This window comes from Salvelinus fontinalis, chromosome 29 (genome assembly GCF_029448725.1).
Source record: "Salvelinus fontinalis isolate EN_2023a chromosome 29, ASM2944872v1, whole genome shotgun sequence".
NCBI classification, from domain to species: Eukaryota; Metazoa; Chordata; class Actinopteri; order Salmoniformes; family Salmonidae; genus Salvelinus; species Salvelinus fontinalis.
This window is the reverse complement of record NC_074693.1, coordinates 16547171-16573208: the sequence shown is the minus strand read 5'-3', so window position 1 is coordinate 16573208 and position 26038 is coordinate 16547171. Positions and strand designations below refer to the sequence as shown.

General features: G+C 51.9%; 1 protein-coding gene across 2 annotated transcripts in view; it reads left to right on the top strand.

Annotated features, from left to right (window-relative positions):
• Positions 1-26038, top strand: part of gria1a (glutamate receptor, ionotropic, AMPA 1a) — a 252731-nt gene that overhangs the window by 178490 nt on the left and 48203 nt on the right. For both annotated transcript variants that reach the window (XM_055888385.1, XM_055888384.1), the window contains exon 11: positions 1050-1498. In XM_055888385.1, coding sequence (XP_055744360.1) covers positions 1050-1498 — 449 coding nt within the window. The remainder of the gene's footprint in view (positions 1-1049; positions 1499-26038) is intronic.

Below are 26038 nucleotides of genomic sequence, written 5' to 3'. Positions count from 1 at the left end.
TACACATCCATAGGAAATGAATTTGTAACAAAGAGGACCCGTTGCACACCATGGTGCCAATCTCTGCTGTTGAAAGGGTCTTTGTGATGCTATGGGGAGACTGGTGTGTGTATGAGGGTGGGAGAACGGGGTCTACAGGAAATCAAGGTCAGGATTTGAGTGTTTCCTGTTAAACAAAATCTCTGTGTGTTCAGTCTTATGCTGTATGAATGATGACTACCTTCAGTATTTTCTTTCCTTCTTTGTCCTCCTCCAGCACACCTACTGTACTGGACAGTATCTAGCTCTACGGATTTATTTACAGATGTAGAAAACAGGTTTTTATTTATAGATGTAGGATCTTCATTTGATCAATCTTTTCATGCTTTTCATCAATCTTTTCATGCTTTTCATTTTTTGTGCTTGAGTGTATTTCATGGTCAATGTGACAGCACAACTCTATATTTCTTGCTAACATGTATCTCTTTCTCTTTCTCTCTCTCTCTCTCTCTCTCTCTCTCTCTCTCCCTCTCTACCTCCTTCCCTCCCTACCTCTCTCTCTACCTCCCTCTCAACCTCTCTCCCCCTCCTTCCCTTCCTCTCTCTCTACCTCCCTCCCTCCCTCTCAACCTCTCTCCCCCTCCTTCCCTTCCTCTCTCTCTACCTCCCTCCCTCCCTCTCAACCTCTCTCCCCCTCCTTCCCTTCCTCTCTCTCTACCTCCCTCCCTCCCTCTCAACCTCTCTCCCCCTCCTTCCCTTCCTCTCTTTCTACCTCCCTTCCTCCCTCTCAACCTCTCTCCCCCTCCTTCCCTTCCTCTCTCGCTACCTCCCTAACCTCCCTCTCAACCTCTCTCCTCCTCCTTCCCTTCCTCTCTCTCTACCTCCTTCCCTCCCTCTCAACCTCTCTCCCCCTCCTTCCCTACCTCTCTCTCTACCTCCCTCTCAACCTCTCTCCCCCTCCTTCCCTTCCTCTCTCGCTACCTCCCTCCCTCCCTCTCAACCTCTCTCCCCCTCCTTCCCTTCCTCTCTCTCTACCTCTGTTCCTCCCCTTCTCCCCTTCTCTCCTCCAGAAAGCAGACGTGGCGGTAGCCCCGCTGACCATCACCCTTGTCCGAGAAGAAGTGATCGACTTCTCCAAGCCATTCATGTCTCTGGGCATCTCCATCATGATCAAGAAGCCCACCAAGTCTAAACCAGGTGTCTTCTCCTTCCTGGACCCGCTGGCCTATGAGATCTGGATGTGTATCGTGTTCGCCTACATCGGTGTGAGCGTGGTCCTGTTCCTGGTGAGCCGCTTCAGCCCCTACGAGTGGCACGCAGAGGACTATGAGGAGGAGGCCGAACCCCAGACCCCAACCCAGCCGACGGGTCCCGGTGCTGGGCTACAGTCAGGGCAGAGCCCTGGTCAGCCAGGCCAGAACCAGCAGAATCAGGAACAGACCAACGAGTTTGGCATCTTCAACTCTCTCTGGTTCTCCCTGGGAGCCTTCATGCAGCAGGGATGTGACATCTCACCCAGGTAAGAATCCCACTTAGAAATATGATGGGTAGATCTGATGTAGAAATACAATGGGGTAGAAATACAATGGGGTAGAAATACAATGGGTAGATCTGGGTCATCACTTTATTTGGATCATCTGGATTTTCCATCTGTAGATGCTCTATAGAGGGTAAATCTATCAACAAACAATCTGTTGCTAAGGCTTAGCTAAGGCTAAGGTTACATTTAGGGATAGGTTTAGAATAAGGGTAAGGGTTATGGTTTGGTTTAGAATAAGGGTAAGGGCTAAGTTTAGGGTTAGGATAAAGGTTAAGGTTAGGGTTAGGGCTAGTAGATAGTTAGGTGAAATGTCCTTGATAGTCTGTAGATCCCTCAAACTCAACTCTGGACCTGGAAGCCAGTTCCACTGCATGTTTTCATTGTTCCACTCTAATCGGGGGCTGATTTAGACCTGGGACACCAGGTGTGTGCAATTAACTATCAGGTAGAACAAAAAACCTGCCGGTTCCAGACCTCGTAGGGTAGGAGTTGAGTACCCCTGCTGTAGAGCATCTACAGATGGAATATCCAAATGAAGTGAGCTAAATCTGATGTAGATTGGATATATTATATGATGGTATGATATACTTTATTGTCCCTGAAGGGAAATTTGACTTGGACAGAGTGCTGCTGCTTCCACATAAATACAGAGACTCAATTGACACAACACCCCATGATTCAGCCCCCCTCCCCACCCACACAAAAGGTAATTAGTTCATGCCAGGCCAGGCTGTGACTTAGTGGCAGTTACCCATGATGTAACCAGACTCCCAGGCACAGATTGGCTATCTGGTAATTCTGGCAAATGCCAGATGGGCTGGATACATTTTTTGTTGTTGAGTGGCTGGTAGAAAATGACACCCACAAAATGTTTTATTTCATTTCAGAATAAAACATGAAAAAGGTGACATGGTCGGTGATCCATGGGCCTGTTAAATTTTCTGTTGCACTAATCTATAATGAGCCTTTGGCTGATCAGTGGGCAACAGCCCGCCCCCCTACCAAGATGCCAGGGCTAAATTCTTGTCCCAATCCGGCCCTGCAGGCTCCAGTCCATTATTGTTCTTTTTTGGTTCTCCCCAATTCAGTAGGGTTTTCTTAGTACCACTTTGTGCTTTGTAAAAGACTGTTGTCTTAGAGAGCTTTTAGGTTACAAGTAGTGTTACTGTTCATGGTTGAAAAGGTCAGACTGTGTATGTGTTGTAATACACACTCTTCCCTGTGATTGTTTGGACTTGGACATCAACTTTTAGGGTTTGTTATTGTTGTTGTGTGTGTGTCTATGTGTCTGTCCCAATATACTCCCCATTTTTGTCTGTCCGTCTGTCTGTGTCTGTCTGTGTCTGTCTGCCCGTCCCTCTGTCTGTTTGTCTGTCTGTCTGTCTGTCTGTCTGTCTGTCTGTCTGTCTGTCCCATTGCCCCTCTGTATGTATGTCTCTTTTTGTCTATCAGTCTGTCTGTTCCTCTGTCTGTCAGTCCCCCTGCCTGTCAGTCTGTCCCTTTTGTCTGTTTATCAGTCTGTCCCTCTGCCTGTCTGTCCCTCAGTCTGCCTGTCCCTCTGTCTCTCTGTATAACAGTCTGTCTGTCTCTGTCTGTCTGTCAGTCCCTCTGTCTGTCTATCAGTCTGTCCCACTGTCTGTCTGTCCGTCTGTCTGTCTGTCTGTCCCTCTGTCTGTCTGTCTTTCTGTCTGTTAGTTAGTTAGATAAAACAGGACTAAAGAAGTTCTCTACTTTCATCATTGTCACAATTTACACAATGTCAGCTGTCATTGAATAGTTAACAACAGTCCCAGACGGACGCTTCCGTAGTCCTACTCTTTCAGGTACACTAGTTGTGTGTCACAAACCTACAGTGGGACAGAAGTGGGATTTTAAAATGCTTAAAAACTAGAGAAGCAAAAATTATGACCTCATTGAAGACATGTGAAGGTATTTTAAAGTATCTATCACAGTGCCATCCATTTTGTCACCAAAGCCCCATATACTACCCACCACTGAGACCTGTACGCTCTCGTTGGCTGGCCCTCGCTTCATACTCGTCGCCAAACCCACTGGCTCCAGGTCATCTACAAGACCCTGCTAGGTAAAGTCCCCCCTTATCTCAGTACGCTGGTCACCATAGCAGCACCCACCTGTAGCACGCGCTCCAGCAGGTATATCTCTCTAGTCACCCCCAAAACCAATTCTTCCTTTGGCCGCCTCTCCTTCCAGTTCTCTGCTGCCAATGACTGGAATGAACTACAAAAATCTCTGTAACTGGAAACACTTATCTCCCTGACTAGCTTTAAGCACCAGCTGTCAGAGCAGCTCGCAGATTACTGCACCTTCACATAGTCCATCTATAATTTAGCCCAAACAACTACCTCTCCCTCTACTTTATTTATTTATTTTGCTCCTTTGCACCCCATTATTTCTATCTTTACTTTGCACATTCTTCCATTGCAAATCCACCATTCCAGTGTTTTACTTGCTATATTGTATTTACTTCGCTTCCATGGCCTTTTTTTTGCCTTTACCGCCCTTATCTCACCCCATTTGCTCACATTGTATATAGACTTATTTTTTATACTGTATTATTGACTGTATGTTTGTTTTACTCCATGTGTAACTCTGTGTTGTTGTATGTGTCGAACTGCTTTGCTTTATCTTGGCCAGGTCGCAATTGTAAATGAGAACTTGTTCTCAACTTGCCTATCTGGTTAAATAAAGGTGAAATAAATAAAAATAAATAACTAAAATCTCTCTTTCTAATATAGCCAGGTCCCAGATCTGTATTTAACCTTTATTAACTAGCTAAGTCAGTTAAGAACAATATTCTTATTTACAATGGCGGCCTACTCGGCCACACCCAGCCAACACTGTGCACCGTCCTATGGGACCAATCACAGCCGGATGTGATTCAACCTGGATTCGAACCAGGTACTGCAGTGACGCCAGTGTCTTAGACCACCGCGCCACTCAGGAGCGCCCTCATGGTGCCAATCCAACCATCACAAAGAAAAGACAAGGAAAACACTTTCACCAACTAAACTCTGTCCAGTCCGAAGTGAACTGCACTGAAGGGTGGCTGGGTCGATAGTGTGTATTAAGTAGTGCCACTAGCTCTGTCTGGCTCCCCCCAGAGTGAGAGCATTGATCATCAGTGCCACCGTTGGTCCCCATCTCTAAAGGTCACCAATTAAGAATCTCATTAAAGTGTCTGAAATTAGAGACACAGAAAGGTTGACTCTGTCTCAGGGACACCAGAGAGACCTACTGAGAGGAGGGGAGAGGATATGAGGGGAGAGGAGGAAAAGGAGGAGAGAAGGAGGGAAGGAGAGGAGGACAGAAAAAGGAGAGGAGAGTGAGGGGAGAAGAGGGGAGAGAAATAGCATCATCACCAGTGTCTTCCAAGGCACTGACTGACTCACTGGACCAATGGAGAGAGATTGTGGTTGTAAGAGCCTTGCAGTATGGGGACTAGATTCGATAAATCAAAGGCCTTCCTCTGTCCCTGCTGTTTCTGCTATTACCCTTCAGCTGGTGGCATTTACAGCATGCTGCTAAGCTAGCATAGCAAACACACACACAGACGTGCAGAATGTGCTCTCACAGCATACCAGAACACACCACTCCAGTAAATATAGATCTGCCAGTCTGTCCAATGAAGGAGAATGTCATCTCTCTCTCTCTCAATTACATTTCAATTTAAGGGGCATTATTGGCATAGGAAACATATGTTTACATTGCCAAAGCAAGTGTAAACATACTCTCTCTCTCCCTCTCCCTCCTCTCTGGGGTCTACAGCAGCGGTATAGTAAATGAAAGTATACAATCTAATGTACTCATCGTTCCCAGATGAGCTGGCCCCATTACTTCATGTGTGGACATCTGGACTTGTCTCCAAAGAGGGCTGCCTTCACCAAACTCAACTGTTATGTGTCCATAGCTCCATACAAGTGCGGTCTTCTGAAGAGCCACAGTCAGTCGTTGCTGGGCTGGTTTTTAAAATGCTTACACTTTGTTTTTGACCAGTTGTGTCTATTTTTATTTGGTCACTCAAGAGAACAGATTGTTTGTTTTACATCTGTGAGGAGAGACAGTGATTCTTTAAGCTGCCTGTACTGTCTTCCGTTTAATCAGAGACAACGAGTTTACAAAGACGTTAACGATGTTCAGCTGGTATTAATCAGCGCTGTGGCGTTTCATTTCCACACGTTGCCGTCTGAAGAGAGACAGGGCTGCATCCCAAATGGCACCCTATCCCCTATATAGTGCACTACTTTTGAACAGGGTCTATAGTAGTGCACTATATAGGGAATAGGGTGCTATATGGATTGCACACAGAGACAGCCGTAAATTCCCCTCCCTTTGTCTGTTCCTTAATGCATTCTGATTGGCTGGCTCTAAAGGTATGTCTGCCTAGATCTCTGTAGAGACAGGGCTGTGGGTGTGGGTTCGTGCGTACGTATGTGTACGTGTGCGTACCTGTCTGTGTGGATGTGTGTGCCTGGGTGTGTGTTCCTGTGTGTGTGTGTGTGTGTGTGTGTGCCTACCTGCGGGTTTGTTTGTGTGCCTACCTGTGTGTGTGTGTGCCTACCTGTTTGTGTGCTTACCTGTGTGTGTGTGTGTGTGTGTGTGTGTGTGTGTGTGTGTGTGTGTGTGTGTGTGTGTGTGTGTGTGTGTGTGTGTGTGTGTGTGTGTGTGTGTGTGTGTGTGTGTGTGTGTGTGTGCCTACCTGTTTGTTTGTGTGCCTACCTGTTTGCATGCGTACCTGTTTGTTTGTGTGCCTACCTGTGTGTTTGTTTGTGTGCCTACCTGTGTGTTTGTTTGTGTGCCTACCTGTGTGTTTGTTTGTGTGCCTACCTGTGTGTTTGTTTGTGTGCCTACCTGTGTGTGTGTTTGTGTGCCTACCTGTGTGTGCCTACCTGTGTGTGTGATCTCTCTATGCTATTTATTCTCTCATATCCTCCACCTGTTCCTCTCTCCTCCATCTTCCCTCATATCCTCCACCTGTGTGTGTGTGTGTGTGTGTGTGTGTGTGTGTGTGTGTGTGTGTGTGTGTGTGTGTGTGTGTGTGTGTGTGTGTGTGTGTGTGACTACCTGTTTGTTTGTTTGTGTGACTACCTGTTTGTTTGTTTGTGTGCCTACCTGTTTGTTTGTGTGCCTACCTGTTTGTTTGTGTGCCTACCTGTTTGTTTGTGTCTACCTGTTTGTTTGTGTGGCTACCTGTGTGTTTGTGTGGCTACCTGTGTGTTTGTGTGCCTACCTGTGTGTTTGTTTGTGTGCCTACCTGTGTGTTTGTTTGTGTGCCTACCTGTTTGTTTGTGTGCCTACCTGTGTGTTTGTTTGTGTGCCTACCTGTTTGTTTGTGTGCCTACCTGTGTGTTTGTTTGTGTGCCTACCTGTTTGTTTGTGTGCCTACCTGTGTGTTTGTTTGTGTGCCTACCTGTGTGTTTGTGTGCCTACCTGTGTGTGACTACCTGTGTGTGTGTGATCTCTCTCTGCTATTTATTCTCTCTAAGTCCTTTGTTTACTGTGCTCTTTGTAAATGTCACCCCTGTCACTCAGAGCTCCTACACCTCCCATACAGACTCTCCTCTCCTCTCTCCTCTGCTCTCCTCCCCTCTGCCCTCTCTGCTCTCCTCTGCTCTCCCCTCCTCTCCGCTCTCCTCCCATCTGCCCTCTCTGCTCTCCTCTGCTCTCCCCTCCTCTCTGCTCTCCCCTCCCCTCTCCTCTGTCCTCTCCTCCCCTCACTCCTACCCTCTCTCCTCTCCTATCCTCCCCTCTCTGTGTATCTATGTAGACAGGTGCCTAGAGGAGCAGGGATCTGCCCCCTTAAATCCCTCTAGCCCCTCTACTCCCTCATCTCCCCTCATATCCTCCGCCTGTTCCTCTCTCCTCCATCTTCCCTCATATCCCCCACCTGTTCCTCTCTCCTCCATCTCCCCTCATGTCCTCCACCTGTTCCCCTCCTCCATCTTCCCTTATATCCTCCACCTGTTCCTCTCATCCATCTTCCCTCATGTCCTCCACCTGTTCCTCTCCTCCATCTTCCCTCATATCCTCCACCTGTTCCTCTCCTCCATCTCCCCTCATATCCTCCACCTGTTCCCCTCTCCTCCATCTTCCCTCATACCCTCCACTTGTTCCTCTCTCCTCCATCTTCCCTCATATCCCCCACCTGTTCCTCTCCACCATCTTCCCTCATATCCTCCACCTGTTCCTCTCCTCCATCTTCCCTCATAGCCTCCACCTGTTCCTCTCCTCCATCTTCCCTCATAGCCTCCACCTGTTCCTCTCCTCCATCTCCCCTCATAGCCTCCACCTGTTTGTCTCCTCCATCTTCCCTTATATCCTCCACCTGTTCCTCTCCTCCATCTTCCCTCATGTCCTCCACCTGTTCCTCTCCTCCATCTCCCCTCATAGCCTCCACCTGTTCGTCTCCTCCATCTTCCCTCATATCCTCCACCTGTTCCTCTCTTCTATCTTCCCTCATGTCCTCCACCTGTTCCTCTCCTCCATCTTCCCTCATGTCCTCCACCTGTTTCTCTCTCCTCCATCTCCCCTCATATCCTCCACCTGTTCCTCTCCTCCATCTCCCCTCATAGCCTCCACCTGTTTGTCTCCTCCATCTTCCCTTATATCCTCCACCTGTTCCTCTCCTCCATCTTCCCTCATAGCCTCCACCTGTTCCTCTCCTCCATCTCCCCTCATATCCTCCACCTGTTCCTCTCCTCCATCTTCCCTCATGTTCTCCACCTGTTTCTCTCTCCTCCATCTTCCCTCATGTCCTCCACCTGTTCCTCTCCTCCATCTTCCCTCATATCCTCCACCTGTTCCTCTCCTCTATCTTCCCTCATGTCCTCCACCTGTTCCCCTCCTCCATCTTCCCTTATATCCTCCACCTGTTCCTCTCATCCATCTTCCCTCATGTCCTCCACCTGTTCCTCTCCTCCATCTCCCCTCATATCCTCCACCTGTTCCCCTCTCCTCCATCTTCCCTCATACCCTCCACTTGTTCCTCTCTCCTCCATCTTCCCTCATATCCCCCACCTGTTCCTCTCCACCATCTTCCCTCATATCCTCCACCTGTTCCTCTCCTCCATCTTCCCTCATAGCCTCCACCTGTTCCTCTCCTCCATCTTCCCTCATAGCCTCCACCTGTTCCTCTCCTCCATCTCCCCTCATAGCCTCCACCTGTTTGTCTCCTCCATCTTCCCTTATATCCTCCACCTGTTCCTCTCCTCCATCTTCCCTCATGTCCTCCACCTGTTCCTCTCCTCCATCTCCCCTCATAGCCTCCACCTGTTCGTCTCCTCCATCTTCCCTCATATCCTCCACCTGTTCCTCTCTTCTATCTTCCCTCATGTCCTCCACCTGTTCCTCTCCTCCATCTTCCCTCATGTCCTCCACCTGTTTCTCTCTCCTCCATCTCCCCTCATATCCTCCACCTGTTCCTCTCCTCCATCTCCCCTCATAGCCTCCACCTGTTTGTCTCCTCCATCTTCCCTTATATCCTCCACCTGTTCCTCTCCTCCATCTTCCCTCATAGCCTCCACCTGTTCCTCTCCTCCATCTCCCCTCATATCCTCCACCTGTTCCTCTCCTCCATCTTCCCTCATGTTCTCCACCTGTTTCTCTCTCCTCCATCTTCCCTCATGTCCTCCACCTGTTCCTCTCCTCCATCTTCCCTCATATCCTCCACCTGTTCCTCTCCTCTGTCTTCCCTCATGTCCTCCACCTGTTCCTCTCCTCCATCTGCCCTCATAGCCTCCACCTGTTCCTCTCCTCCATCTGCCCTCATAGCCTCCACCTGTTCCTCTCCTCCATCTCCCCTCATAGCCTCTACATGTTCCTCTCATCCATCTCCCCTCATATCCTCCACCTGTTTCTCTCTCATCCATCTTCCCTCATGTCCTCCACCTGTTTCTCTCTCATCCATCTTCCCTCATGTCCTCCACTTGTTCCTCTCCTCCATCTCCCCTTATATCCTCCACCTGTTTCTCTCTCATCCATCTTCCCTCATGTCCTCCACCTGTTTCTCTCTCCTCCATCTCCCCTCATATCCTCCACCTGTTTCTCTCTCATCCATCTTCCCTCATGTCCTCCACTTGTTCCTCTCCTCCATCTCCCCTCATAGCCTCCACCTGTTCGTCTCCTCCATCTTCCCTCATGTCCTCCACCTGTTCCTCTCCTCCATCTTCCCTCATATCCTCCACCTGTTCGTCTCCTCCATCTTCCCTCATGTCCTCCACCTGTTCCTCTCTCCTCCATCTTCCCTCATAGCCTCCACCTGTTCCTCTCCTCCATCTTCCCTCATATCCTCCACTTGTTTGTCTCCTCCATCTTCCCTTATATCCTCCACCTGTTCCTCTCCTCCATCTTCCCTCATATCCTCCACCTGTTCCTCTCTCCTCCATCTTCCCTCATGTCCTCCACCTGTTCCTCTCCTCCATCTTCCCTTATATCCTCCGCCTGTTCCTCTCTCCTCCATCTCCCCTCATATCCTCCACCTGTTCCTCTCTCCTCCATCTTCCATCATGTCCTCCACCTGTTCCTCTCCTCCATCTTCCCTCATAGCCTCCACCTGTTCCTCTCCTCCATCTTCCCTCATATCCTCCACCTGTTCCTCTCTCCTCCATCTTCCATCATGTCCTCCACCTGTTCCTCTCCTCCATCTTCCCTCATAGCCTCCACCTGTTCCTCCCCCCTCATCTTCCCTCATAGCCTCCACCTGTTCCTCTCCTCCATCTTCCCTCATGTCCTCCACCTGTTCCTCTCTCCTCCATCTTCCCTCATGTCCTCCACCTGTTCCTCTCCTCCATCTCCCCTCATGTCCTCCACCTGTTCCTCTCTCCTCCATCTCCCCTCATAGCCTCCACCTGTTTGTCTCCTCCATCTTCCCTTATATCCTCCACCTGTTCCTCTCCTCCATCTTCCCTCATATCCCCCACCTGTTCCTCTCTCCTCCATCTCCCCTCATATCCTCCACCTGTTCCTCTCTCCATCTTCCCTCATATCCCCCACCTGTTCCTCTCCTCCATCTTCCCTCATGTCCTCCACCTGTTCCTCTCCTCCATCTTCCCTCATACCCTCCACTTGTTCCTCTCTCCTCCATCTTCCCTCATATCCCCCACCTGTTCCTCTCCACCATCTTCCCTCATGTCCTCCACCTGTTCCTCTCCTCCATCTCCCCTCATATCCTCCACCTGTTCCCCTCTCCTCCATCTTCCCTCATACCCTCCACTTGTTCCTCTCTCCTCCATCTTCCCTCATATCCCCCACCTGTTCCTCTCCACCATCTTCCCTCATATCCTCCACCTGTTCCTCTCCTCCATCTTCCCTCATAGCCTCCACCTGTTCCTCTCCTCCATCTTCCCTCATAGCCTCCACCTGTTCCTCTCCTCCATCTCCCCTCATAGCCTCCACCTGTTTGTCTCCTCCATCTTCCCTTATATCCTCCACCTGTTCCTCTCCTCCATCTTCCCTCATGTCCTCCACCTGTTCCTCTCCTCCATCTCCCCTCATAGCCTCCACCTGTTCGTCTCCTCCATCTTCCCTCATATCCTCCACCTGTTCCTCTCCTCTATCTTCCCTCATGTCCTCCACCTGTTCCTCTCCTCCATCTTCCCTCATGTCCTCCACCTGTTTCTCTCTTTTCCATCTCCCCTCATATCCTCCACCTGTTCCTCTCCTCCATCTCCCCTCATAGCCTCCACCTGTTTGTCTCCTCCATCTTCCCTTATATCCTCCACCTGTTCCTCTCCTCCATCTTCCCTCATAGCCTCCACCTGTTCCTCTCCTCCATCTCCCCTCATAGCCTCCACCTGTTCCTCTCCTCCATCTTCCCTCATGTTCTCCACCTGTTTCTCTCTCCTCCATCTTCCCTCATGTCCTCCACCTGTTCCTCTCCTCCATCTTCCCTCATATCCTCCACCTGTTCCTCTCCTGTATCTTCCCTCATGTCCTCCACCTGTTCCTCTCCTCCATCTGCCCTCATAGCCTCCACCTGTTCCTCTCCTCCATCTCCCCTCATAGCCTCTACATGTTCCTCTCATCCATCTCCCCTCATATCCTCCACCTGTTCCTCTCTCCTCCATCTTCCCTCATATCCCCCACCTGTTCCTCTCTCCTCCATCTCCCCTCATGTCCTCCACCTGTTCCCCTCCTCCATCTTCCCTTATATCCTCCACTTGTTCCTCTCATCCATCTTCCCTCATGTCCTCCACCTGTACCTCTCCTCCATCTTCCCTCATATCCTCCACCTGTTCCTCTCCTCCATCTTCCCTCATATCCTCCACCTGTTCCTCTCATCCATCTTCCCTCATGTCCTCCACCTGTTCCTCTCCTCCATCTCCCCTCATATCCTCCACCTGTTCCCCTCTCCTCCATCTTCCCTCATACCCTCCACTTGTTCCTCTCTCCTCCATCTTCCCTCATATCCCCCACCTGTTCCTCTCCACCATCTTCCCTCATATCCTCCACCTGTTCCTCTCCTCCATCTTCCCTCATAGCCTCCACCTGTTCCTCTCCTCCATCTTCCCTCATAGCCTCCACCTGTTCCTCTCCTCCATCTCCCCTCATAGCCTCCACCTGTTTGTCTCCTCCATCTTCCCTTATATCCTCCACCTGTTCCTCTCCTCCATCTTCCCTCATGTCCTCCACCTGTTCCTCTCCTCCATCTCCCCTCATAGCCTCCACCTGTTCGTCTCCTCCATCTTCCCTCATATCCTCCACCTGTTCCTCTCTTCTATCTTCCCTCATGTCCTCCACCTGTTCCTCTCCTCCATCTTCCCTCATGTCCTCCACCTGTTTCTCTCTCCTCCATCTCCCCTCATATCCTCCACCTGTTCCTCTCCTCCATCTCCCCTCATAGCCTCCACCTGTTTGTCTCCTCCATCTTCCCTTATATCCTCCACCTGTTCCTCTCCTCCATCTTCCCTCATAGCCTCCACCTGTTCCTCTCCTCCATCTCCCCTCATATCCTCCACCTGTTCCTCTCCTCCATCTTCCCTCATGTTCTCCACCTGTTTCTCTCTCCTCCATCTTCCCTCATGTCCTCCACCTGTTCCTCTCCTCCATCTTCCCTCATATCCTCCACCTGTTCCTCTCCTCTATCTTCCCTCATGTCCTCCACCTGTTCCTCTCCTCCATCTGCCCTCATAGCCTCCACCTGTTCCTCTCCTCCATCTCCCCTCATAGCCTCTACATGTTCCTCTCATCCATCTCCCCTCATATCCTCCACCTGTTTCTCTCTCATCCATCTTCCCTCATGTCCTCCACCTGTTTCTCTCTCATCCATCTTCCCTCATGTCCTCCACTTGTTCCTCTCCTCCATCTCCCCTCATATCCTCCACCTGTTTCTCTCTCATCCATCTTCCCTCATGTCCTCCACCTGTTTCTCTCTCCTCCATCTCCCCTCATATCCTCCACCTGTTTCTCTCTCATCCATCTTCCCTCATGTCCTCCACTTGTTCCTCTCCTCCATCTCCCCTCATAGCCTCCACCTGTTCGTCTCCTCCATCTTCCCTCATGTCCTCCACCTGTTCCTCTCCTCCATCTTCCCTCATATCCTCCACCTGTTCGTCTCCTCCATCTTCCCTCATGTCCTCCACCTGTTCCTCTCTCCTCCATCTTCCCTCATAGCCTCCACCTGTTCCTCTCCTCCATCTTCCCTCATATCCTCCACTTGTTTTTCTCCTCCATCTTCCCTTATTTCCTCCACCTGTTCCTCTCCTCCATCTTCCCTCATATCCTCCACCTGTTCCTCTCTCCTCCATCTTCCCTCATGTCCTCCACCTGTTCCTCTCCTCCATCTTCCCTCATATCCTCCGCCTGTTCCTCTCTCCTCCATCTCCCCTCATATCCTCCACCTGTTCCTCTCTCCTCCATCTTCCATCATGTCCTCCACCTGTTCCTCTCCTCCATCTTCCCTCATAGCCTCCACCTGTTCCTCTCCTCCATCTTCCCTCATATCCTCCACCTGTTTGTCTCCTCCATCTCCCCTCATATCCTCCACCTGGTCCTCTCCTCCATCTTCCCTCATGTCCTCCACCTGTTCCTCTCTCCTCCATCTTCCCTCATGTCCTCCACCTGTTCCTCTCCTCCATCTCCCCTCATGTCCTCCACCTGTTCCTCTCTCCTCCATCTCCCCTCATAGCCTCCACCTGTTTGTCTCCTCCATCTTCCCTTATATCCTCCACCTGTTCCTCTCCTCCATCTTCCCTCATATCCCCCACCTGTTCCTCTCTCCTCCATCTCCCCTCATATCCTCCACCTGTTCCTCTCTCCATCTTCCCTCATATCCCCCACCTGTTCCTCTCCTCCATCTTCCCTCATGTCCTCCACCTGTTCCTCTCCTCCATCTTCCCTCATACCCTCCACTTGTTCCTCTCTCCTCCATCTTCCCTCATATCCCCCACCTGTTCCTCTCCACCATCTTCCCTCATGTCCTCCACCTGTTCCTCTCCTCCATCTCCCCTCATATCCTCCACCTGTTCCCCTCTCCTCCATCTTCCCTCATACCCTCCACTTGTTCCTCTCTCCTCCATCTTCCCTCATATCCCCCACCTGTTCCTCTCCACCATCTTCCCTCATATCCTCCACCTGTTCCTCTCCTCCATCTTCCCTCATAGCCTCCACCTGTTCCTCTCCTCCATCTTCCCTCATAGCCTCCACCTGTTCCTCTCCTCCATCTCCCCTCATAGCCTCCACCTGTTTGTCTCCTCCATCTTCCCTTATATCCTCCACCTGTTCCTCTCCTCCATCTTCCCTCATGTCCTCCACCTGTTCCTCTCCTCCATCTCCCCTCATAGCCTCCACCTGTTCGTCTCCTCCATCTTCCCTCATATCCTCCACCTGTTCCTCTCCTCTATCTTCCCTCATGTCCTCCACCTGTTCCTCTCCTCCATCTTCCCTCATGTCCTCCACTTGTTCCTCTCCTCCATCTCCCCTCATATCCTCCACCTGTTTCTCTCTCATCCATCTTCCCTCATGTCCTCCACCTGTTTCTCTCTCCTCCATCTCCCCTCATATCCTCCACCTGTTTCTCTCTCATCCATCTTCCCTCATGTCCTCCACTTGTTCCTCTCCTCCATCTCCCCTCATAGCCTCCACCTGTTCGTCTCCTCCATCTTCCCTCATGTCCTCCACCTGTTCCTCTCCTCCATCTTCCCTCATATCCTCCACCTGTTCGTCTCCTCCATCTTCCCTCATGTCCTCCACCTGTTCCTCTCTCCTCCATCTTCCCTCATAGCCTCCACCTGTTCCTCTCCTCCATCTTCCCTCATATCCTCCACTTGTTTGTCTCCTCCATCTTCCCTTATATCCTCCACCTGTTCCTCTCCTCCATCTTCCCTCATATCCTCCACCTGTTCCTCTCTCCTCCATCTTCCCTCATGTCCTCCACCTGTTCCTCTCCTCCATCTTCCCTCATATCCTCCGCCTGTTCCTCTCTCCTCCATCTCCCCTCATATCCTCCACCTGTTCCTCTCTCCTCCATCTTCCATCATGTCCTCCACCTGTTCCTCTCCTCCATCTTCCCTCATAGCCTCCACCTGTTCCTCTCCTCCATCTTCCCTCATATCCTCCACCTGTTTGTCTCCTCCATCTCCCCTCATATCCTCCACCTGTTCCTCTCCTCCATCTTCCCTCATGTCCTCCACCTGTTCCTCTCTCCTCCATCTTCCCTCATGTCCTCCACCTGTTCCTCTCCTCCATCTCCCCTCATGTCCTCCACCTGTTCCTCTCTCCTCCATCTCCCCTCATAGCCTCCACCTGTTTGTCTCCTCCATCTTCCCTTATATCCTCCACCTGTTCCTCTCCTCCATCTTCCCTCATATCCCCCACCTGTTCCTCTCTCCTCCATCTCCCCTCATATCCTCCACCTGTTCCTCTCTCCATCTTCCCTCATATCCCCCACCTGTTCCTCTCCTCCATCTTCCCTCATGTCCTCCACCTGTTCCTCTCCTCCATCTTCCCTCATATCCTCCACTTGTTCCTCTCTCCTCCATCTTCCCTCATATCCCCCACCTGTTCCTCTCCACCATCTTCCCTCATGTCCTCCACCTGTTCCTCTCCTCCATCTCCCCTCATATCCTCCACCTGTTCCCCTCTCCTCCATCTTCCCTCATACCCTCCACTTGTTCCTCTCTCCTCCATCTTCCCTCATATCCCCCACCTGTTCCTCTCCACCATCTTCCCTCATATCCTCCACCTGTTCCTCTCCTCCATCTTCCCTCATAGCCTCCACCTGTTCCTCTCCTCCATCTTCCCTCATAGCCTCCACCTGTTCCTCTCCTCCATCTCCCCTCATAGCCTCCACCTGTTTGTCTCCTCCATCTTCCCTTATATCCTCCACCTGTTCCTCTCCTCCATCTTCCCTCATGTCCTCCACCTGTTCCTCTCCTCCATCTCCCCTCATAGCCTCCACCTGTTCGTCTCCTCCATCTTCCCTCATATCCTCCACCTGTTCCTCTCCTCTATCTTCCCTCATGTCCTCCACCTGTTCCTCTCCTCCATCTTCCCTCATGTCCTCCACCTGTTTCTCTCTTTTCCATCTCCCCTCATATCCTCCACCTGTTCCTCTCCTCCATCTCCCCTCATAGCCTCCACCTGTTTGTCTCCTCCATCTTCCCTTATATCCTCCACCTGTTCCTCTCCTCCATCTTCCCTCATAGCCTCCACCTGTTCCTCTCCTCCATCTCCCCTCATAGCCTCCACCTGTTCCTCTCCTCCATCTTCCCTCATGTTCTCCACCTGTTTCTCTCTCCTCCATCTTCCCTCATGTCCTCCACCTGTTCCTCTCCTCCATCTTCCCTCATATCCTCCACCTGTTCCTCTCCTGTATCTTCCCTCATGTCCTCCACCTGTTCCTCTCCTCCATCTGCCCTCATAGCCTCCACCTGTTCCTCTCCTCCATCTCCCCTCATAGCCTCTACATGTTCCTCTCATCCATCTCCCCTCATATCCTCCACCTGTTCCTCTCTCCTCCATCTTCCCTCATATCCCCCACCTGTTCCTCTCTCCTCCATCTCCCCTCATGTCCTCCACCTGTTCCCCTCCTCCATCTTCCCTTATATCCTCCACTTGTTCCTCTCATCCATCTTCCCTCATGTCCTCCACCTGTTCCTCTCCTCCATCTTCCCTCATATCCTCCACCTGTTCCTCTCCTCCATCTTCCCTCATATCCTCCACCTGTTCCTCTCATCCATCTCCCCTCATGTCCTCCACCTGTTCCCCTCCTCCATCTTCCCTTATATCCTCCACCTGTTCCTCTCATCCATCTTCCCTCATGTCCTCCACCTGTTCCTCTCCTCCATCTCCCCTCATATCCTCCACCTGTTCCCCTCTCCTCCATCTTCCCTCATACCCTCCACTTGTTCCTCTCTCCTCCATCTTCCCTCATATCCCCCACCTGTTCCTCTCCACCATCTTCCCTCATATCCTCCACCTGTTCCTCTCCTCCATCTTCCCTCATAGCCTCCACCTGTTCCTCTCCTCCATCTTCCCTCATAGCCTCCACCTGTTCCTCTCCTCCATCTCCCCTCATAGCCTCCACCTGTTTGTCTCCTCCATCTTCCCTTATATCCTCCACCTGTTCCTCTCCTCCATCTTCCCTCATGTCCTCCACCTGTTCCTCTCCTCCATCTCCCCTCATAGCCTCCACCTGTTCGTCTCCTCCATCTTCCCTCATATCCTCCACCTGTTCCTCTCCTCCATCTTCCCTCATGTTCTCCACCTGTTTCTCTCTCCTCCATCTTCCCTCATGTCCTCCACCTGTTCCTCTCCTCCATCTTCCCTCATATCCTCCACCTGTTCCTCTCCTCTATCTTCCCTCATGTCCTCCACCTGTTCCTCTCCTCCATCTGCCCTCATAGCCTCCACCTGTTCCTCTCCTCCATCTCCCCTCATAGCCTCTACATGTTCCTCTCATCCATCTCCCCTCATATCCTCCACCTGTTTCTCTCTCATCCATCTTCCCTCATGTCCTCCACCTGTTTCTCTCTCATCCATCTTCCCTCATGTCCTCCACTTGTTCCTCTCCTCCATCTCCCCTCATATCCTCCACCTGTTTCTCTCTCATCCATCTTCCCTCATGTCCTCCACCTGTTTCTCTCTCCTCCATCTCCCCTCATATCCTCCACCTGTTTCTCTCTCATCCATCTTCCCTCATGTCCTCCACTTGTTCCTCTCCTCCATCTCCCCTCATAGCCTCCACCTGTTCGTCTCCTCCATCTTCCCTCATGTCCTCCACCTGTTCCTCTCCTCCATCTTCCCTCATATCCTCCACCTGTTCGTCTCCTCCATCTTCCCTCATGTCCTCCACCTGTTCCTCTCTCCTCCATCTTCCCTCATAGCCTCCACCTGTTCCTCTCCTCCATCTTCCCTCATATCCTCCACTTGTTTGTCTCCTCCATCTTCCCTTATATCCTCCACCTGTTCCTCTCCTCCATCTTCCCTCATATCCTCCACCTGTTCCTCTCTCCTCCATCTTCCCTCATGTCCTCCACCTGTTCCTCTCCTCCATCTTCCCTCATATCCTCCGCCTGTTCCTCTCTCCTCCATCTCCCCTCATATCCTCCACCTGTTCCTCTCTCCTCCATCTTCCATCATGTCCTCCACCTGTTCCTCTCCTCCATCTTCCCTCATAGCCTCCACCTGTTCCTCTCCTCCATCTTCCCTCATATCCTCCACCTGTTTGTCTCCTCCATCTCCCCTCATATCCTCCACCTGTTCCTCTCCTCCATCTTCCCTCATGTCCTCCACCTGTTCCTCTCTCCTCCATCTTCCCTCATGTCCTCCACCTGTTCCTCTCCTCCATCTCCCCTCATGTCCTCCACCTGTTCCTCTCTCCTCCATCTCCCCTCATAGCCTCCACCTGTTTGTCTCCTCCATCTTCCCTTATATCCTCCACCTGTTCCTCTCCTCCATCTTCCCTCATATCCCCCACCTGTTCCTCTCTCCTCCATCTCCCCTCATATCCTCCACCTGTTCCTCTCTCCATCTTCCCTCATATCCCCCACCTGTTCCTCTCCTCCATCTTCCCTCATGTCCTCCACCTGTTCCTCTCCTCCATCTTCCCTCATACCCTCCACTTGTTCCTCTCTCCTCCATCTTCCCTCATATCCCCCACCTGTTCCTCTCCACCATCTTCCCTCATGTCCTCCACCTGTTCCTCTCCTCCATCTCCCCTCATATCCTCCACCTGTTCCCCTCTCCTCCATCTTCCCTCATACCCTCCACTTGTTCCTCTCTCCTCCATCTTCCCTCATATCCCCCACCTGTTCCTCTCCACCATCTTCCCTCATATCCTCCACCTGTTCCTCTCCTCCATCTTCCCTCATAGCCTCCACCTGTTCCTCTCCTCCATCTTCCCTCATAGCCTCCACCTGTTCCTCTCCTCCATCTCCCCTCATAGCCTCCACCTGTTTGTCTCCTCCATCTTCCCTTATATCCTCCACCTGTTCCTCTCCTCCATCTTCCCTCATGTCCTCCACCTGTTCCTCTCCTCCATCTCCTCTCATAGCCTCCACCTGTTCGTCTCCTCCATCTTCTCTCATATCCTCCACCTGTTCCTCTCCTCTATCTTCCCTCATGTCCTCCACCTGTTCCTCTCCTCCATCTTCCCTCATGTCCTCCACCTGTTTCTCTCTTTTCCATCTCCCCTCATATCCTCCACCTGTTCCTCTCCTCCATCTCCCCTCATAGCCTCCACCTGTTTGTCTCCTCCATCTTCCCTTATATCCTCCACCTGTTCCTCTCCTCCATCTTCCCTCATAGCCTCCACCTGTTCCTCTCCTCCATCTCCCCTCATAGCCTCCACCTGTTCCTCTCCTCCATCTTCCCTCATGTTCTCCACCTGTTTCTCTCTCATCCATCTTCCCTCATGTCCTCCACCTGTTTCTCTCTCATCCATCTTCCCTCATGTCCTCCACTTGTTCCTCTCCTCCATCTCCCCTCATATCCTCCACCTGTTTCTCTCTCATCCATCTTCCCTCATGTCCTCCACCTGTTTCTCTCTCCTCCATCTCCCCTCATATCATCCACCTGTTTCTCTCTCATCCATCTTCCCTCATGTCCTCCACTTGTTCCTCTCCTCCATCTCCCCTCATAGCCTCCACCTGTTCGTCTCCTCCATCTTCCCTCATGTCCTCCACCTGTTCCTCTCCTCCATCTTCCCTCATATCCTCCACCTGTTCGTCTCCTCCATCTTCCCTCATGTCCTCCACCTGTTCATCTCTCCTCCATCTTCCCTCATAGCCTCCACCTGTTCCTCTCCTCCATCTTCCCTCATATCCTCCACTTGTTTGTCTCCTCCATCTTCCCTTATATCCTCCACCTGTTCCTCTCCTCCATCTTCCCTCATATCCTCCACCTATTCCTCTCTCCTCCATCTTCCCTCATGTCCTCCACCTGTTCCTCTCCTCCATCTTCCCTCATATCCTCCGCCTGTTCCTCTCTCCTCCATCTCCCCTCATATCCTCCACCTGTTCCTCTCTCCTCCATCTTCCATCATGTCCTCCACCTGTTCCTCTCCTCCATCTTCCCTCATAGCCTCCACCTGTTCCTCTCCTCCATCTTCCCTCATATCCTCCACCTGTTTGTCTCCTCCATCTCCCCTCATATCCTCCACCTGTTCCTCTCCTCCATCTTCCCTCATGTCCTCCACCTGTTCCTCTCTCCTCCATCTTCCCTCATGTCCTCCACCTGTTCCTCTCCTCCATCTCCCCTCATGTCCTCCACCTGTTCCTCTCTCCTCCATCTCCCCTCATAGCCTCCACCTGTTTGTCTCCTCCATCTTCCCTTATATCCTCCACCTGTTCCTCTCCTCCATCTTCCCTCATATCCCCCACCTGTTCCTCTCTCCTCCATCTCCCCTCATATCCTCCACCTGTTCCTCTCTCCATCTTCCCTCATATCCCCCACCTGTTCCTCTCCTCCATCTTCCCTCATGTCCTCCACCTGTTCCTCTCCTCCATCTTCCCTCATACCCTCCACTTGTTCCTTCTCCATCTTCCCTCATATCCCCCACCTGTTCCTCTCCACCATCTTCCCTCATATCCTCCACCTGTTCCTCTCCTCCATCTTCCCTCATAGCCTCCACCTGTTCCTCTCCTCCATCTTCCCTCATAGCCTCCACCTGTTCCTCTCCTCTATCTTCCCTCATAGCCTCCACCTGCTCCTCTCCTCCATCTTCCCTCATAGCCTCCACCTGTTCCTCTCTCCTCCATCTTCCCTCATGTCCTCCACCTGTTCCTCTCCTCCATCTTCCCTCATTTCCTCCACCTGTTCCTCTCCTCCATCTTCCCTCATAGCCTCCACCTGTTCCTCTCCTCCATCTCCCCTCATGTCCTCCACCTGTTTGTCTCCTCCATCTTCCCTTATATCCTCCACCTGTTCCTCTCCTCCATCTTCCCTCATGTCCTCCACCTGTTCCTCTCCTCCATCTCCCCTCATAGCCTCCACCTGTTCGTCTCCTCCATCTTCCCTCATAGCCTCCACCTGTTCCTCTCCTCCATCTTCCCTCATGTCCTCCACCTGTTCCTCTCCTCCATCTTCCCTCATGTCCTCCACCTGTTTCTCTCTCCTCCATCTCCCCTCATATCCTCCACCTGTTCCTCTCCTCTATCTTCCCTCATATCCTCCACCTGTTCCTCTCCTCCATCTCCCCTCATAGCCTCCACCTGTTCGTCTCCTCCATCTTCCCTCATATCCTCCACCTGTTCCTCTCCTCTATCTTCCCTCATGTCCTCCACCTGTTCCTCTCCTCCATCTTCCCTCATGTCCTCCACCTGTTCCTCTCCTCCATCTTCCCTCATGTCCTCCACCTGTTTCTCTCTCCTCCATCTTCCCTCATGTCCTCCACCTGTTTCTCTCTCCTCCATCTCCCCTCATGTCCTCCACCTGTTCCTCTCTCCTCCATCTTCCCTCATATCCTCCAAGTGTTCCTCTCTCCTCCATCTTCCCTCATATCCTCCACCTGTTCCTCTCCTCTATCTTCCCTCATGTCCTCCACCTGTTCCTCTCCTCCATCTCCCCTCATAGCCTCCACCTGTTTGTCTCCTCCATCTTCCCTTATATCCTCCACCTGTTCCTCTCCTCCATCTTCCCTCATAGCCTCCACCTGTTCCTCTCCTCCATCTCCCCTCATAGCCTCCACCTGTTTGTCTCCTCCATCTTCCCTTATATCCTCCACCTGTTCCTCTCCTCCATCTTCCCTCATGTCCTCCACCTGTTCCTCTCCTCCATCTTCCCTCATAGCCTCCACCTGTTCCTCTCCTCCATCTCCCCTCATAGCCTCCACCTGTTCCTCTCCTCCATCTTCCCTCATGTTCTCCACCTGTTTCTCTCTCCTCCATCTTCCCTCATGTCCTCCACCTGTTCCTCTCCTCCATCTTCCCTCATATCCTCCACCTGTTCCTCTCCTCTATCTTCCCTCATGTCCTCCACCTGTTCCTCTCCTCCATCTTCCCTCATAGCCTCCACCTGTTCCTCTCCTCCATCTCCCCTCATAGCCTCTACATGTTCCTCTCATCCATCTCCCCTCATATCCTCCACCTGTTTCTCTCTCATCCATCTTCCCTCATGTCCTCCACCTGTTTCTCTCTCATCCATCTTCCCTCATGTCCTCCACTTGTTCCTCTCCTCCATCTCCCCTCATATCCTCCACCTGTTTCTCTCTCATCCATCTTCCCTCATGTCCTCCACCTGTTTCTCTCTCCTCCATCTCCCCTCATATCCTCCACCTGTTTCTCTCTCATCCATCTTCCCTCATGTCCTCCACTTGTTCCTCTCCTCCATCTCCCCTCATAGCCTCCACCTGTTCGTCTCCTCCATCTTCCCTCATGTCCTCCACCTGTTCCTCTCCTCCATCTTCCCTCATATCCTCCACCTGTTCGTCTCCTCCATCTTCCCTCATGTCCTCCACCTGTTCCTCTCTCCTCCATCTTCCCTCATAGCCTCCACCTGTTCCTCTCCTCCATCTCCCCTCATAGCCTCCACTTGTTTGTCTCCTCCATCTTCCCTTATATCCTCCACCTGTTCCTCTCCTCCATCTTCCCTCATATCCTCCACCTGTTCCTCTCTCCTCCATCTTCCCTCATGTCCTCCACCTGTTCCTCTCCTCCATCTTCCCTCATATCCTCCGCCTGTTCCTCTCTCCTCCATCTCCCCTCATATCCTCCACCTGTTCCTCTCTCCTCCATCTTCCATCATGTCCTCCACCTGTTCCTCTCCTCCATCTTCCCTCATAGCCTCCACCTGTTCCTCTCCTCCATCTTCCCTCATATCCTCCACCTGTTTGTCTCCTCCATCTCCCCTCATATCCTCCACCTGTTCCTCTCCTCCATCTTCCCTCATGTCCTCCACCTGTTCCTCTCTCCTCCTTCTTCCCTCATGTCCTCCACCTGTTCCTCTCCTCCATCTCCCCTCATGTCCTCCACCTGTTCCTCTCTCCTCCATCTCCCCTCATAGCCTCCACCTGTTTGTCTCCTCCATCTTCCCTTATATCCTCCACCTGTTCCTCTCCTCCATCTTCCCTCATTTCCCCCACCTGTTCCTCTCTCCTCCATCTCCCCTCATATCCTCCACCTGTTCCTCTCTCCATCTTCCCTCATATCCCCCACCTGTTCCTCTCCTCCATCTTCCCTCATGTCCTCCACCTGTTCCTCTCCTCCATCTTCCCTCATACCCTCCACCTGTTCCTCTCTCCTCCATCTTCCCTCATATCCCCCACCTGTTCCTCTCCACCATCTTCCCTCATATCCTCCACCTGTTCCTCTCCTCCATCTTCCCTCATAGCCTCCACCTGTTCCTCTCCTCCATCTTCCCTCATAGCCTCCACCTGTTCCTCTCCTCTATCTTCCCTCATAGCCTCCACCTGTTCCTCTCCTCCATCTTCCCTCATAGCCTCCACCTGTTCCTCTCTCCTCCATCTTCCCTCATGTCCTCCACCTGTTCCTCTCCTCCATCTTCCCTCATTTCCTCCACCTGTTCCTCTCCTCCATCTTCCCTCATAGCCTCCACCTGTTCCTCTCCTCCATCTCCCCTCATAGCCTCCACCTGTTTGTCTCCTCCATCTTCCATCATGTCCTCCACCTGTTCCTCTCCTCCATCTTCCCTCATGTCCTCCACCTGTTCCTCTCCTCCATCTCCCCTCATAGCCTCCACCTGTTCGTCTCCTCCATCTTCCCTCATATCCTCCACCTGTTCCTCTATCTTCCCTCATGTCCTCCACCTGTTCCTCTCCTCCATCTTCCCTCATGTCCTCCACCTGTTTCTCTCTCCTCCATCTCCCCTCATATCCTCCACCTGTTCCTCTCCTCTATCTTCCCTCATATCCTCCACCTGTTCCTCTCCTCCATCTCCCCTCATAGCCTCCACCTGTTCGTCTCCTCCATCTTCCCTCATATCCTCCACCTGTTCCTCTCCTCTATCTTCCCTCATGTCCTCCACCTGTTCCTCTCCTCCATCTTCCCTCATGTCCTCCACCTGTTCCTCTCCTCCATCTTCCCTCATGTCCTCCACCTGTTTCTCTCTCCTCCATCTTCCCTCATGTCCTCCACCTGTTTCTCTCTCCTCCATCTCCCCTCATGTCCTCCACCTGTTCCTCTCTCCTCCATCTTCCCTCATATCCTCCAAGTGTTCCTCTCTCCTCCATCTTCCCTCATATCCTCCACCTGTTCCTCTACTCTATCTTCCCTCATGTCCTCCACCTGTTCCTCTCCTCCATCTCCCCTCATAGCCTCCACCTGTTCGTCTCCTCCATCTTCCCTCATGTCCTCCACCTGTTCGTCTCCTCCATCTTCCCTCATGTCCTCCACCTTTTCCTCTCTCCATCTTCCCTCATAGCCTCCACCTGTTCCTCTCCTCCATCTCCCCTCATAGCCTCCACCTGTTTGTCTCCTCCATCTTCCCTTATATCCTCCACCTGTTCCTCTCCTCCATCTTCCCTCATAGCCTCCACCTGTTCCTCTCCTCCATCTCCCCTCATAGCCTCCACCTGTTTGTCTCCTCCATCTTCCCTTATATCCTCCACCTGTTCCTCTCCTCCATCTTCCCTCATGTCCTCCACCTATTCCTCTCCTCCATCTTCCCTCTTGTCCTCCACCTGTTCCTCTCCTCCATCTTCCCTCATATCCTCCACCTGTTCCTCTCATCCATCTTCCCTCATGTCCTCCACCTGTTTCTCTCTCCTCCATCTTCCCTCATGTCCTCCACCTGTTCCTCTCCTCCATCTCCCCTCATATCCTCCACCTGTTTCTCTCTCCTCCATCTCCCCTCATGTCCTCCACCTGTTCCTCTCTTCCATCTTCCCTCATGTCCTCCACCTGTTCCTCTCCTCCATCTCCCCTCATAGCCTCCACCTGTTTGTCTCCTCCATCTTCCCTTATATCCTCCACCTGTTCCTCTCCTCCATCTTCCCTCATAGCCTCCACCTGTTCCTCTCATCCATCTCCCCTCATGTCCTCCACCTGTTCCTCTCTCCTCCATCTTCCCTCATAGCCTCCACCTGTTCCTCTCCTCCATCTTCCCTCATAGCCTCCACCTGTTCCTCTCAACCATCTCCCCTCATAGCCTCCACCTGTTCCTCTCATCCATCTCCCCTCATAGCCTCCACCTGTTCCTCTCATCCATCTCCCCTCATATCCTCCACCTGTTCCTCTCATCCATCTCCCCTCATGTCCTCCACCTGTTCCTCTCCTCCATCTTTCCTCATATCCTCCACCTGTTCCTCTCCTCCATCTCCCCTCATAGCCTCCACCTGTTCGTCTCCTCCATCTTCCCTCATATCCTCCACCTGTTCCTCTCATCCATCTCCCCTCATAGCCTCCACCTGTTCCTCTCCTCCATCTTCCCTCATATCCTCCACCTGTTCCTCTCATCCATCTCCCCTCATATCCTCCACCTGTTCCTCTCCTCCATCTCCCCTCATGTCCTCCACCTGTTCCTCTCTCCTCCATCTCCCCTCATAGCCTCCACCTGTTTGTCTCCTCCATCTTCCCTTATATCCTCCACCTGTTCCTCTCCTCCATCTTCCCTCATGTCCTCCACCTGTTCCTCTCATCCATCTCCCCTCATAGCCTCCACCTGTTCCTCTCATCCATCTCCCCTCATATCCTCCACCTGTTCCTCTCATCCATCTCCCCTCATAGCCTCCACCTGTTCCTCTCCTCCATCTTCCCTCATGTCCTCCACCTGTTCCTCTCATCCATCTCCCCTCATGTTCTCCACCTGTTCCTCTCATCCATCTCCCCTCATAGCCTCCACATGTTCCTCTCTCCCCACCTTCCATGTCCTCTTCTCTCTTTCCCCATTCTCCCTCCCTTTCATAGATCTCTCCTTCTCTCTCCTAGCCTCCTCTCCTCATCCCTCCTTTTTAGATCTCTCCCTCCCTCTCTCTCTCTGTCGCTCTATATTTAGTGATGAGCTGATCCGGCAGACACTGCGCGCAGGCGGGCATGTATGTGCGTGCGTGCATACGTGAGTGTGCGTGTGAGTGATTACGTGTGTGATTGTGTGTGTGTGAGTGAGTTT